General features: G+C 34.3%; 2 protein-coding genes across 3 annotated transcripts; one reads left to right on the forward strand and one right to left on the reverse strand.

Annotated features, from left to right (window-relative positions):
* Positions 1-246: 246 nt before the first annotated feature.
* Positions 247-2,260, reverse strand: LOC103875202 (alkane hydroxylase MAH1). The gene has a single exon (XM_009153693.3). It carries the CDS (start codon positions 2,009-2,011, stop codon positions 455-457), a length of 1,557 nt encoding a protein of 518 aa, XP_009151941.1. The 5' UTR covers positions 2,012-2,260; the 3' UTR covers positions 247-454.
* A 4,560-nt stretch (positions 2,261-6,820) lies between these two features.
* LOC103875203 (serine/threonine-protein kinase D6PKL3) lies at positions 6,821-13,806 on the forward strand. 2 transcript variants are annotated; one of them, XM_009153694.3, is made up of 3 exons: positions 6,821-11,077; positions 11,295-12,127; positions 12,706-13,799. In XM_009153694.3, the coding sequence occupies exons 2-3, from the start codon at positions 11,310-11,312 to the stop codon at positions 13,568-13,570; spliced, it is 1,683 nt and encodes a 560-aa protein (XP_009151942.1). In that variant the 5' UTR covers positions 6,821-11,077; positions 11,295-11,309; the 3' UTR covers positions 13,571-13,799. The 2 variants fall into 2 exon arrangements, with proteins under 2 accessions (XP_009151942.1, XP_018515004.1); XM_018659488.2 differs by lacking the exon at positions 6,821-11,077 and having other exon boundaries at positions 11,088-12,127; positions 12,706-13,806.
* The last annotated feature ends 295 nt before the right edge of the window (positions 13,807-14,101 follow it).

Here is a 14,101-nt window from a genome sequence, read left to right on the forward strand (position 1 = left end):
AAGAAAACTTGAAGACCAAGTGTTTACTCTTTTATTTAGTCGATTTCATTGTTTTAATAAATATAAAAATTTCGCAAAATTCTATCAAAGTTGTGCTACTTGTCTAAAACATTGAAAGAAACGAACCTTACAAAAGATGATGTGAAATATATTAATGCAAAATGGATGCTAGGGCCGCAACCCAAGCCAAATGAGTAGCCAAGTTCTCCGAGTTCTTGTCTCCCATTTCCTTCATCGAAATTCAACTAGTAAAAAATTTGATTAACATAAAGGTCACATACGAACTTTTAAGCTAACAAGTTCCATTCATCTATCAATACATTTTCACGAATACAGATTATCAGGTTGAGGTTCATTATCTCATGCATCATAAAATACATATAAGGTAACATAGGCAATCTTCGTAGACTATATATGCTTCTTAATCTTCTCTTTCAGCTTCTTATAGTACGATTTAGTTTACTATAGACTGCACTAAAGCTGAATCTCGCTTAGTAATTGTGACGCTAAACCCGTGCATCATGAGAAGCATAAGACCAGGAAATGTCTCGATCTTCTGGCCTTTGATGACATGAATGTCATAGTTTTGTAATATCTCGACAATAACTGTCTTCATCATATTCATAGCTAACTGCTTACCAAGGCAACTTCTCGGGCCAGCATTAAAGGCTAAGAACTTGAAGGAAGGTTCATGCCTCAAGCTACCTGTATTGGAAACCCATCTCTCTGGCTTGAATTCAGACGCATCTTGTCCCCATACAGCTTTCATCCTCCCAAGCGCGTAAAGAGGGATTATTATCTTGGAGTTTGCATCGACTTTATGCCCGCTTGGAAGCACATCTTTGTTTACAGGACACGCGTGTTCGAACGGAACTGGTGGGTATAACCTCATTGATTCATACAACGCGCTATGTAAATACACCAGCTTGTTGAGCTCAGTGGGATCAAAAGATGACTTCTCCATGCCAGTTTTGGATTTTGGCAGATTCTTGTTGATTTCTTGGCGAATCTTGGCCACCACGTCAGGGTTTTCTGAGAGAAGCCAGAAAAACCAAGTGAGTGCAGAGGCAGTGGTATCTCTCGCTGCTACAATGTAACTCAAGATGACATCTTTGAGGAAATGATCATCACTAGGGTTCAAGATCTTGTACTTGGTTGTGTCTAGCTTTATGTAGGACGTCAACAAATCTTTGAATTCTTCGTTAGTGGAATGATGACTAATGCCTTGTAGTCTTCTTACCTCCTCTCTCTTAGCTGATATGTATTTAGCACACACACGATAGAAAATGTCACTAGCTTCTAACATTTTCTTCTCTATTCCCAATCGCATCCACCTTTGTAGCTTCCACAAGAATCTTGGTTTTATTTTTCTATACAAAATCCCATCTATAGCCTCAGTAAGAGCCTTGTAGAACTCATTCTCTGGCATGTCGATGGAGAGAGTTGTAGGATCAGAACCAGTTATCAGACCCATGGACGTGTCGAAAGTGAATCTCCGGAACACATCTTGCAAGTTCATGACCATCCCTTCCTTTGCGAAATGATCGAAAACAGGCACAAGCCCGTTCTTGAGTTTTCTTCTTGTGGCACTCATAGAAACTCTGGGAAACCCCTGATGTCTAAGAATGCCCTCCGCTGCCTTCCTGGAATTATACCAAAGCTCCGCGTCCACGTTGAATATCACATCTTCGAAAACATCAAAGATCTCTTTGAACTCAGGACCTTTGTTGTAATTCAAGAAGTTTGAGCTTAACATATAGTGAATATTAGCTGGATCAACGGTGGCCAACATATCCATACCAGACAACCATGGACCCTTGAATTGAAATGTCAAGTTGGAGCTCTCAAGCAGCTCCACGGTGAAATCATAGACCCGGTGGAGCACCATAAACAACCCCGGGAGCATCCCGATAAGAGGCCAGTTAGTCGTAATGAAGCTCATATTTGGTTTCTTGATGAAAAAGTGAAGTAAGATGAGAAAGCAAACGATAGGTATGCATATAAAAGCCATTAGATAAGATTGTTTTGTTTGCAACTGATCTTCAGCTAACCTTCATTTATATACACACGCACGCTGTAAAAATCAAAATAATATTTTATTTTGCTAGACCAGTGATATTTTGCTGATGTCCGGAATTGATCCTGCAAGAAGGGACGCACATAAATTAGGAAGCACTAATCATTGTTGCCTAGTAATGATGGTCGTGTTTAAGATCCCTAAATTATGTCGTGGTCCAGTTAAAACAAAACTTTACATCACGTCATAGTCATCAATGTATGTTTTTGTGTGTGTTTTGGACTTCATGTGTTTTGATATCATTCATTCTTCGTCAAAGTTATGATAATAGAGTTTTCAATAACTAGATATTGTAAGTTAGCCTAAAACTTGCCCAAACCACGACAAAATCAAACGACCAAAACCTACGTAAACTATAACAAAAAGTGGAAAAAACTATAATAAAGGTGACATTTTCTCTATAATTCTGATTCTGCGTTTTAACAAAATCAGTAAGGACAGTTAGCTATACAAAAAGTAAAAATGTTGAGTATGAATGGTGAGCAGGGAATGATGAGAAATAATGCATTCCTTAACGTTCCTAAAAAATATCACCTTTCACGATGAATAAATTTTTCTATTTCCCTAACGTTCCTAAAAAATATTATCATTCACGAGGAATAATTCTTTTTTCTCATTCCCTACTATTCATTTTTTGTAGAGAAATAAAGAACAAAAGTATTCCTTTTTAAATTTGAGAAGTAACAACCACTCCTTTTCATTCCTGCAATTTTATTTCTTTACGTTCCTTTTTTATTCGTTCATTTTGTTGCCAGAATGGTTACCAGTCGAACTCGTGAATTTACAACAAAATAATAAAACATAAGATAAAATATTTAAAATATATAATGTTAGATATTTATTTGCATTATTATATATATTATATTAATCAAACATATCATCATGGTTTGGATAGGTTTTGACCAATTTCTCACAAGTCTCATGGAATAATGTCTTTGAATATCAGTTTCAAGAGTAATTTTCAATGAAATTTATCTAATATATTTGAAAAACTTCCGAGACCAGTAAAATGTTCTCAGACAACAACCAGTGTTTTTTAGAAGACTATCTGATTAGGGAACTACCAGATTTGGTCAATTTTTTGTCGGTTCAGTAAAAGTCTCAATGCTAAGTTTGAAAGTCGTTTTAAACATGAAATTGGCCTTTAGTCTTTAAGACTGACTCATACAACATTCAAAACCCCAGAATCTTTATATACAAGAGCTGTACAAATAAATTTTGTCGATTACTATGTGAAGAGAATGTGTGACACGTTAGTATATATATACTGGGGTAGTTGGGTGGTCACGCTTCTACGATATTATATTTCACGTCATACAAAGTTTTAATAATTGAAAGAGTTCGCTTCGGGTCCAATTTGATTGGGAGAAGAAGTCGGGAACCCTTTATGAGCATAATTCTCTCTCTAAGTAGAGTTAGAACTATTTGGAAACGGGGTTTATATTTGAATAAACCACGTGTTTTAAGTTATCTTAACCTTCTTTACTTACCTTTTGGTACTTTTTGTAGCAGCTGATTTAGGGTTCTTAATTTCTTCAGTTAGTGAGCATTGAAGACGATTTGCAAAATTGGTTTTCACTCTCTGCATTAAATCTCGTCGAGTAAGCCTTTAAAGCTATTACAGTACAAAAAGAAAAGTTACTTCAGTATATCGGTAGCTAACCGTGCGTTGATGACTCTATCCCTTAAGAAATAAGACATACTTTTTGACATGTCAAACTTACCTGGGTTCAATCAATCGAAAAAAAAAATCTAAGTCTAAGGTCTCAACCCTGAATGTCAAAGGATGTCTAGCTTGATTCTCAACATGTCCGTCCAGAAAAAGGCAAAAAAAAAACCCAAACTTTTGACAATGAACTGTAAATGCAAAGTAAGAACGGTAACATAGAGTATACCAGAGAATATATCTACAAAGATATATGTATATATTAGTATTATTTTAAAGAAAACTTACAAATGTCTCTTTAAACAGAATCTTAACAAAATCAAGACTTTTTAGATTTGTTGCTCTAGCCTCACGCACACATCCTAAGATCGAATACAAAACCTTATAACCTCTCGCTTTGGCCCTTTTGGTCTGTCGGGAACAATATTTATTTCTATCAATATAATTAAATCTTTGAGCAAAAAAAAGAAGTCGGTTCACACTGGATGACATATTATATATAAGTTTTGATATTTTTAATCAGTCAATGGTGAACCGACCTCTTTTCTGGATGACATTGTATATAAGTTAAAGGGGATGCAAAAAAGAGATAATGTCAGTCAAGGTGGTATAAGAAGGTATGAAAAATTTTCAATCATGAACAGGATCTAAAGCTCAGAGATGTTGACCATGTGTATGATGAACGCAATCAATGGTCAGGAGTCAGAATATCCTCATCCACCCTACATATGTACACACGAACGTGTGACTTCATTTTGCATGAAGTTTTTGATAATCTTCATACAAGGAAAGTTTCATCCCTCAAACCCTCAGCGATTGACTGATTGACTCTATCTACTACTCAAAACATTATCTCTTGTATATGCAGCCAACAAACCATCAATGGTTTCGTATATGTGCATGAAGGTTTTATAATTGATGTACAATGTGCTTCGATTCTTGAGGGATATATCCAGGAAAGCCATCCTCATGAGTCACTATATTTTAAACTGTCCAACAACTTGCTCCAGCTGCGAGCAAAAGAGATCAATTATGCTTCAGTGTACTGGCGAATGTGAAGACTTCTTGTTATGCTTCGGCTCTGCTACTCTGCTCAAATTGGTAAGGCACATACAGGCACAGTCCGTAACGTTGGAGTCCCTAAAGAAAAAATGAAGTTTAATGCCCTCATCAACATTCGAAGCTGGCACATGCGAGACATAAGTAGTAGAATTAAGCACTGCAATAAAAACTTCTTTTCAAAACTGATGCCCTCTAAACCTTTAATATATTTGGCATCTAAGACCATCTCCAATGGGGGTTCTCTCCATTGAGGTTCCTAATATATGTATTATGTATATATATATGTATATATTATATATGCGTAAATAATTATGGGATCCACAATTATTATAGAACTCCATAATTAAGGGTTCTTAAGGATTCTTAAAACCCTCTTTTAAGAACCTTTATCTATGGGGTTCCACAAAAATTGTTGATCCCACCATTACTTATACATATATAATATATACATACATATATATATAACACATATATGAAGAACTTCAATGGGAAGAACCTCCATTGGAGGTGCTCTAAAGAACCAGCTCTCGGAAAACCCTAATGTGATGGCCAAGATTCGCCAAGAAATCAACAAGTAATTGTCGTCATTGGTCTTTGTAATTCAAGTTAAAACTTCCAAAACAGGTTATACCATTTAGATTAACCGAACTGTAAAATTCGGTATGCCAAGGATGTATAACGTATAATCAGCGCATGTATAGAGAAAATGACACTTTTAACATAGTTCACGTAATGGTTCGTTTATATTTAATTTGAAAGCTTTTAGTCAAAAAAAAACATAGTTCACGTAGGTTTTGGTAGTTTTGTCATGGTATAGGCAAGTTTAGGCTAACTTACAATATCTAGTTATTGAAAACTCCGTTATCTTCAGTAGAAAAAGCTCTATTATCATAACTTAGATGACTCGTAAGAGCATGATCAACCACAATCTCTTATTTGAGATTCTTGACTTATGATTTGACATTTTTTTCTTATATTTTTCGACTAAAAGACGTCTCTTATATGTCTTATTTAAGAGACGGTTCTTAGCTTTTCTTAGTTAAAAGTTAAGAACCGTCTCTTAGCCAAAGCTAAGAATCCTAGTTAAGAGATCATGATTAATCATGGCCTAAGAATGAATTGATAAGAGTTTTTCTTATGAAATCCAACAACATCAAAACATAAAGTCTCCGAACATACAGAAAATATACATTGATTTTTGTTTTTACTGAAAATATACATTGATGACTATGAAGTGATGTGAAGCTTTATTTTAACTGATACACGACATAATTTGGTTCAAGATTTCTGTACATTGTACATTCAGAAATTTAGATAAAATATACATTTCTGTACATTGTACATTCAGAAATTTAGATAACAATAGTATTTTCAAATTAACGGACTTCAGCCTAACAATAGTAAAACATTCATGTTTTGGACTCCATATTGAAATGTATTAAAACAATTATCACCTCAATTTTTTGTCGCCTCGTTCTATATAAACCTCATCATTCTATTACATCCAATATATTTTTCCTTCAATAATATGTGGCTTTGATAATCGAAGTTTAATTTGATAATAAGCAATGTGGTTTGTGTCAACTACCGTACTACCTTCCCAATAGACGCAAGACCATATAATGAACGCACTGGGAGAAAAAGATGCGCCGGCGGACGACAAGAGCCCTCTTCTACCCGTCCACGTGTTGTTGCCGAGAGTTCACGTGCGTCCATGTGAAGCTTTTGGTGCGACGCCTCGATCGTAACTTCCGTTTACTTCATTCAAAAGTTGGTCAGTCTTAAGTGTATTTTAATAACTACTCCCTCTGTTTCTAAAAAATCCATATTAGTTTTTCACACATTTTAATAAAACACATTAAATTTGCGTAATTTTTTGTGTTTATCTTTTTTCCACAATTTTAAATCAATAAAAAACTAATTAATGCAATTAAGATTTTTGAAGTTTGCAATTAGTTAATAAAATATGTATCAAAAATATAAAAAATGAATTTTTTAGAAACAAAATTTTTCTCTAGAATATGTATCTTTAATGAACGGAGGGAGTACTAGGTAATAATCCGTACTTTGCACGGAATAAGATTATTAATTTTGTTATTTCTTAAGATAAAAAAAATTAGGTTTATTTAATTTGGATATCACTTCGGTTTTAAGTTAGTTTTTGGTTTTTAATCTACTAAAATATAACTACAATTTTAAATCAATATTTAAAATGCTTGAGGTTTTTGATTTTTTCGATGATAACCAAAAACTATTATTATTTGTTTGGTTTCATGTTATATGAACTTTAGACAGTCCTGATGTCGAACCAATGGTTTCATATTATAATTTCTAAATGCATGAAAAATCAAATCAAATTTAGATAATAATTGAAGAAAAATAAAAAAAATTATTAAGACAAATCATTTCATTACAATTTGGTCGATGGTGAAATGAAACATTGAAAAAAATATTCCAACTTCCAAGAGAATTAGAATCCTCACTTGTAGTGAATATTTATTTATATATGTGTTCACGTCAATGTGCACATGCACATAGGACTGAGAAAAAAATATCCGTAAATTTTGATTTGACTTGTTATCATTTTCGTTTGAAACAGAAAAATCCGGATATCTGTAGCTCTACGAAGAAAAACAAATACTAATATGCAATATCCATAAAAATGAAGCAAATCACAAATACTAATATTTAAAAACGGATATCTGATCTGATCCATTATATGCATATATATATATATATTTGATGAATTAGTTATATAAGTTATATAAATATTATATTTAATATAAGTCTTACAATATTATTTACTAAATTTATTTAATTAGTTATTAGTATTCAAAAAGTAAATAAGTTTTTTTTTGTAGTAAAATTTTATTATTTTATATTATTTAGATTTTTATTTTATTTTTATGGATCGAATCAGATACCAGTTAAAAATCTAATTTTTTTCAGATATATGGGACATCGAATATATCCGGAAAGCTACGAATTGAATTGAATCAAATCGAATAATTGGTTATTCGGACGAAACAGATCGAATCACAGTACCTCCAAAACCATGAATATTTGATTCGTGCCCACATCTACATGTATATAAATAAATATATATATATATATATAAATGATTGATAAATATTTAAATATACCATTAATTAAATTAAAAGATATTTTTTGTTCAAAATAACACATGAAAGATAAAAAAAAATTAAAATAAATATCAAGTAGAAATAAAATTGGCATATACATTAGTGAATTTTTTGCAAATATTCATTTTATGTAGAATATTTTCATATAATTCGTAGAATCATGCATGTGAGTTTATATTGAAAAAACGTAAAATGGTATATAATATGAACACATTTATGTAGAGTTTGGCTGAGAAACTTTCTACACGTGACACATCAGCGTATTCATTCTGAAATAGTTTTGAGACTGCCACGTGACGAACATAAAGTGAACATTAAATGATAATTTTCTATTTTCATATGTAAGGGATTAATTCATCTGTTTTTATAAAAGTTGTTTATTTTCTTTCTTTATTTTGACTAAAAAGTTGTATATTTTCTGTCTTTAAAATAGTGTAGTTAAATATTTAATCTATCTTTTGTCAACAATTGATTAATGCTAATATTTCATTCAACATGGTTAAGTTAATGGATTTTAGACGATTATCGTAATCTTTCTAGAAATGAAGAGGTTGATGGGGAAGGATTGTAGATGCTGTACACAACCATTTTTCTTTCTAAAACTTTTTTTGTAAAGCGATTATGTTTTCCTCTAAAACTTTAATTTATAACAAAAAAAAGTAAGAAAATTTATGATAGTTCTAGAAATCAATTTTTACAGTTTTCATTACTGTTTTTTATGTCTTTGAAATTAAAATAAATCTACAGTAAAAATAAAATAAAATCACAACAAAAAATTACAGCCTAATTTATAAAACAAACAACATAAAGTTACAGTATCAACCAATCATACACGAAGGATGACAAAAAAAACAACCATACACGAAGAATAGTATAATAGTATAATTTTCTAACAATATTATTATTATTTTTTATCAACGCTGGTTCAATGTACCAGCCGTCTCGAAAACTTAGGAGGACATGTTTCGTGATATAAATCACTCTTAACTAAAATTCACCAACAAAGCTGCATTGGTGCAATTAATAACTAATGATTATGGCTCCATGTATAATTAATCTCATTGAACAGAAAATGTTATCTGCAAATCGATATCTGAAACCAATAATTTGTGAAAATGGATAACCCTTGTCTCGCATATGTTTCTATACTACAGTACATAAATTCATTTATCTATTTTCACTCACAAATTACATTATCAGTTTAAAGAGTAATCCAACAAATTACAATTTACAAGTCGTAAAAAATGAATTTCTAACATCCAAATCCAATCAATAATTATATCCAATGTAGTAATTAGTGTCTTATCCCAATATAAAAATGCCAAAACTTAAGAAAAAGTGGACCAATTAGTGAATCAAAACAGCATATATATAATAAAAACAAATTAAATGTTAAAGAAAAAAATTGTTCTTTCAACAAAAAAAATTCAAGTGGACCAATTAGTGAATCAAAACAGCATATATATAATAAAAACAAATTAAATGTTAAAGAAAAAAATTGTTCTTCAACAATAAAAATTCTTCAATTTTAATCTTTTTTTTTGTTAAATATGAACTAAAACATTTTTCTTGAATATGTCATAAACTTCAACCATAACGGAAATGAGCCGACCTAATGTTCTTCTTCAGATTGATTTATGAATACTGATATGGAATGATATTTCATTCTGGGAGTTCAGAAAGTAAGTTTGAATATTAAGGATTAATGTATCTGAAACAAATAACAACAAAACTTGTGGCAAGATAAATAAGTTATTCCTTCTATTTATTTTCTAACATTCAAGTCACAAAACCGGGTGCAACGCAAAAATAACATAAGGAAGAAACCATTTAAATTCGAGTAAGGTTCCATATAATCCGATTAGTCATTTAGTAACTGTGTAAGAGTGATCGTGGTTGCGGGAGTCGCAATCACTAGTCATGCGTTCTTTGTTCTTGTTTTACTAACTTTTTAGTTAAAGCTTTTTCTATGGGCTTGTTTTTCAATCCTTTTTTTTTTATTTTGCTAAACTTTTTGCTATCTTTTTCGAACTTGTGGATTAAAATCCATATTCTGTAATGTTGTTTATGTTTAATTTGAAAAACTTTAGCCAAAATTTTTTTATAAGAATGAAGTCTACATTTTGAAGGTGTTAATAGAATTCTATGATATTTCAGATTATGACCTGATTTTTTTTTGTGGGTTAATCTATACTTTCTACCTTGTTTGATCCCTAAAGTTATTTGTATTCTGACAAAATTCTTTGGCGCATACGGCCATCAAAACTGAAATTTGCATATCCATCATACTTCTATCAACTTTTGCCCTTTCTAATACTAACACCATGGTAAATTTAACCTATTAAACTTTTAATGATTATTTACTAATTACTGTTTCTATAAACTGAACTTTATACATATGAGCCTTTCATAGGATAGGATTATAGGAATATGGTGGTAAAGCGTGGCCCAACAGTCCTCTTGGTTCTTTTAAAAATCTTTTATGGAGCCACAAAAACTTAAAAATGTAATACCACATTCAACCAAAAATTGGATTTATTCACACTTTCATATAAAAATAAAACTATTCACAGTAAGAGACGTCAGTCAATTTCATTTTTAAAAATTTTGAACTCAAGATTCATCGAATATGCCCAGAATTAATGTGGTGGCCCTATGTGTTTACGAGACCCTACTATTAAATAGCTCAAACTTGATAGCATAGAATAAACAAATACACAACCGAGTGTATAATATAATCCACTAACTAGTGCTCAGAAGCGGCTCTCTACTTAATTACAGTAGTTAGCCTTTTCCTAAACAAACAATTACAACAAAACAAAGAAAAGAAAGCAAAGAAACAAGAAACATTGCTTTAGAGGGAACATCGCAAGATCGAGAAGTGTAAAAAGTATTAACTTTCCCATTAAACGACGAACAGATTTCTATTTTCTTATTAATTTCTCCCCCTCTTGTCTTCGTCATTCACCTGAAGAAAAAAACAGAGGAGAGAACGAGCAGAAGCAGCTCTATACCTTTCTTTAATCGTTTCTCTCTCTCTCTCTATAAGACATTGATGGGATCGGATCTTGAAGACTAACTCGTCAACGAAGAAGAAACATTCTCGATCAACGTCAAAAAAAAAAGCAGGTTATTTCAAAAACGTTTCTCTTTGTGAAATTTTCGCGGGAAAAAGACTCAAAAACGCTTTCTTTCTCTCTGTTTTTTTTTTCTCGGCGGTTACTTAGAATCGTTGTAGTTGATGAAGTTTAAGCAACCTCCTAATCTTTGCTGTGTTTCCTTTTATCTGAATATAAAAATCGTTTCTTTATCTCACTTTTTTCGCTTTCTTTCCTCTGTTTTGAAGCATCGAACACCTTCAATGGATCCTTCAATCGATCACGCTTCTTCATCTTCAAAACCAAGAATCACTCAAGCTAAATCCAAACCCTCCGTTACATCACGTTCCATCGACTCAAGAGCCACCAAGAAACAAGAACCGCCATTAACAGCAACAGAAACTTCCCCTGAAGTTTACGAACAACACTCTGTTTCATCTCACATCACACAGAAGACGAAGCATAAGAAGAAGAAACAACCCGAGCCTAGATTCTACCCGAGCCCAACCAACACTTTCTACACAGCGCCGCTCTACACAGAAGCCAAGCAAAGCTTCAGCGACTGCGCGAGCACGCTCAACGTCGGAGGAATCGATCTCGAGAAGATGGGTGTGTTGACGTACAGAGGAAGCACGGGGAGCGACGAGAGCAGCTCGAGCGGGTTGAGCAACAGCGCCGGTTACAAGCCTCACAGAGCTAACAACGACAAGCGTTGGGTCGCGATCCAGGAGGTAAGGTCTCGGGTCGGGTCGTCTCTTGAGGCTAAAGACTTCAAGCTTGTGAAGCGGCTCGGAGGTGGTGACATCGGGACTGTTTACTTAGCGGAGTTGATAGGGACGGGAGAGACGTTCGCTGTGAAGGTTATGGAGAAGGCGGCTATTGCGGCGAGGAAGAAGCTCGTGAGGGCTCAGACGGAGAGGGAGATACTACAGTCGTTGGATCATCCGTTCTTGCCTACTCTGTATTCGCATTTCGAAACGGAGAATCATTCGTGTCTGGTTATGGAGTTTTGTCCCGGTGGTGATTTGCATTCTCTCCGGCAGAAACAGCCTGGAAAGTACTTCCCGGAACACGCTGCTAGGTAACAGAACTCAAACTCAAAACTGCGGTTTGCGTTTTAACAGTTTAGCGTTTGCGTTCTTATGGTTTGATGTTTGCGTTTTTCTGAAAAAGCTGCGGTTTTGATGTTGGTTTGCTTTCTCGCGGGTTAACGTCTGCGTTCTCGCGGTTTATCGTATGCGTTTTACTGAAAAAGTAGCGATTTTGATATTGGTTTGCGTTCAAACGGTTTAACGTTTGCGTTTTACTGAAAAAGTTGCGATTTTGATGTTGGTTTGCGTTCAGTAGGTTTTAAAGTTTGCGTTTTGTTAAAAGGTTGGGATTTTGATGTTGGTTTGCGTTCTCGTGGTTCAACGTTTGCGTTTTGCTGAAAAAGTTTAGATGTTGGTTTGCGTTCTCTGCGGTTTAACGTTTGCAGTTTGCCAGCAAAAAAAAACGTTTGCAGTTTGTTTAAAAAGTTGCGGTTTTGTTGTTGGTTTGAGTTCTTTAACGTTTGCGTTTTGATGAAAAAGCTACGATTTTGATACTGGTTTGCGTTCTCGCAGTTTATAACGTTTGCGTTTTGTTGAAAGAGTTGCGATGTTGATGTTTTGCTTGCAGATTCTACGTTGCTGAGGTGCTTCTAGCGATGGAGTATCTACACATGCTAGGGATCATATACAGAGACCTTAAGCCAGAGAACGTGTTAGTACGTGAAGATGGACACATAATGCTATCAGACTTCGATCTCTCCCTGAGATGCTCAGTCTCTCCAACCCTAGTTCGATTCGCAGCGACCACCACACTCGAATCCAAACCCTCAAGCTACTGCATCCAGCCGAGCTGCATCGTCCAGCCAGACTGCATCCAGCCAGTGTGTTTCACTCCACGGTTCTTGTCCAAAAGCAAGAACAAGAAGAAACTAAACGAGTCGGCGAGGCAAGTCAGACCACTCCCGGAGCTCATGGCTGAACCAACAAGCGCACGGTCCATGTCCTTCGTCGGAACACACGAGTACTTAGCGCCAGAGATCATCAAAGGAGAAGGGCACGGAAGCGCGGTTGACTGGTGGACGTTCGGGATATTCCTGTACGAGCTTCTGTTTGGTAAGACGCCGTTTAGAGGAGACGTGAACAGAGCGACGCTGTTCAACGTGGTTGGACAGCCGTTGAGGTTTCCGGAACATCCTAGTGTGAGCTTTGCGGCTAGGGACTTGATCAGAGGGTTGCTGGTGAAGGAGCCTCAGCATAGGTTGGCTTACAGGAGGGGAGCTACTGAGATTAAGCAGCATCCTTTTTTTCAGAGTATTAACTGGGCTTTGATCAGATGCACTAACCCACCTCAGGTTCCACAGCCGGTGAAGATCATGGATAATGCTCAGAGTCAAGGACATGGTTGTAGCCGTAGTCAAGGAGATGGTAAGCCGCCAACTGTTGTTGTGGATGTGAAGCCTTCTGGTAATTATTTGGAGATTGATTTCTTCTGATTTTGTCTGTCTTTCTCATTCTTGATTCTACGACGGCGTGTATGTTAGTCAAGTGTATAATGATTTTTTGCTTTTTGGATTTGTCTAGACTTTGGTCTGATGTGTGTTTTATCTTACTGGATGACTATGTTTGTGTCTTCACATTATGGTGACGTTGTACATATTGGAAACAAGTTTCCTTTAATCCAAGAATGGAAATGTTAATTTGCTTGTCAATCAAGTTTTATTTTGTAAAATCGCAAAAGTATTAGTATTTCTCTTTAAGTATATAAAATAATCTAAAATTTTGAAGGAACCTTTTTTAGTTGGAATAATTTTGTATATATTAAATCAACATTAGTCGTTAGAAATTTTGATTGGATGAGTAAGTTTATTGGCTTTGTGTGATTTACATGGGGAAAAAAGGCTCATGTTTGTGAGCATTTAGCAGCGAATCTGCACATACACCAAAATACGAGAAATAAAATGTAAATTACAAATCTCAAAAGAATGTCTAGTAATTGTTCAATTATGAGCTAGGAAAAGACTAGT

Source organism: Brassica rapa, chromosome A06 (assembly GCF_000309985.2).
Source record: "Brassica rapa cultivar Chiifu-401-42 chromosome A06, CAAS_Brap_v3.01, whole genome shotgun sequence".
Classification (NCBI taxonomy): Eukaryota; Viridiplantae; Streptophyta; class Magnoliopsida; order Brassicales; family Brassicaceae; genus Brassica; species Brassica rapa.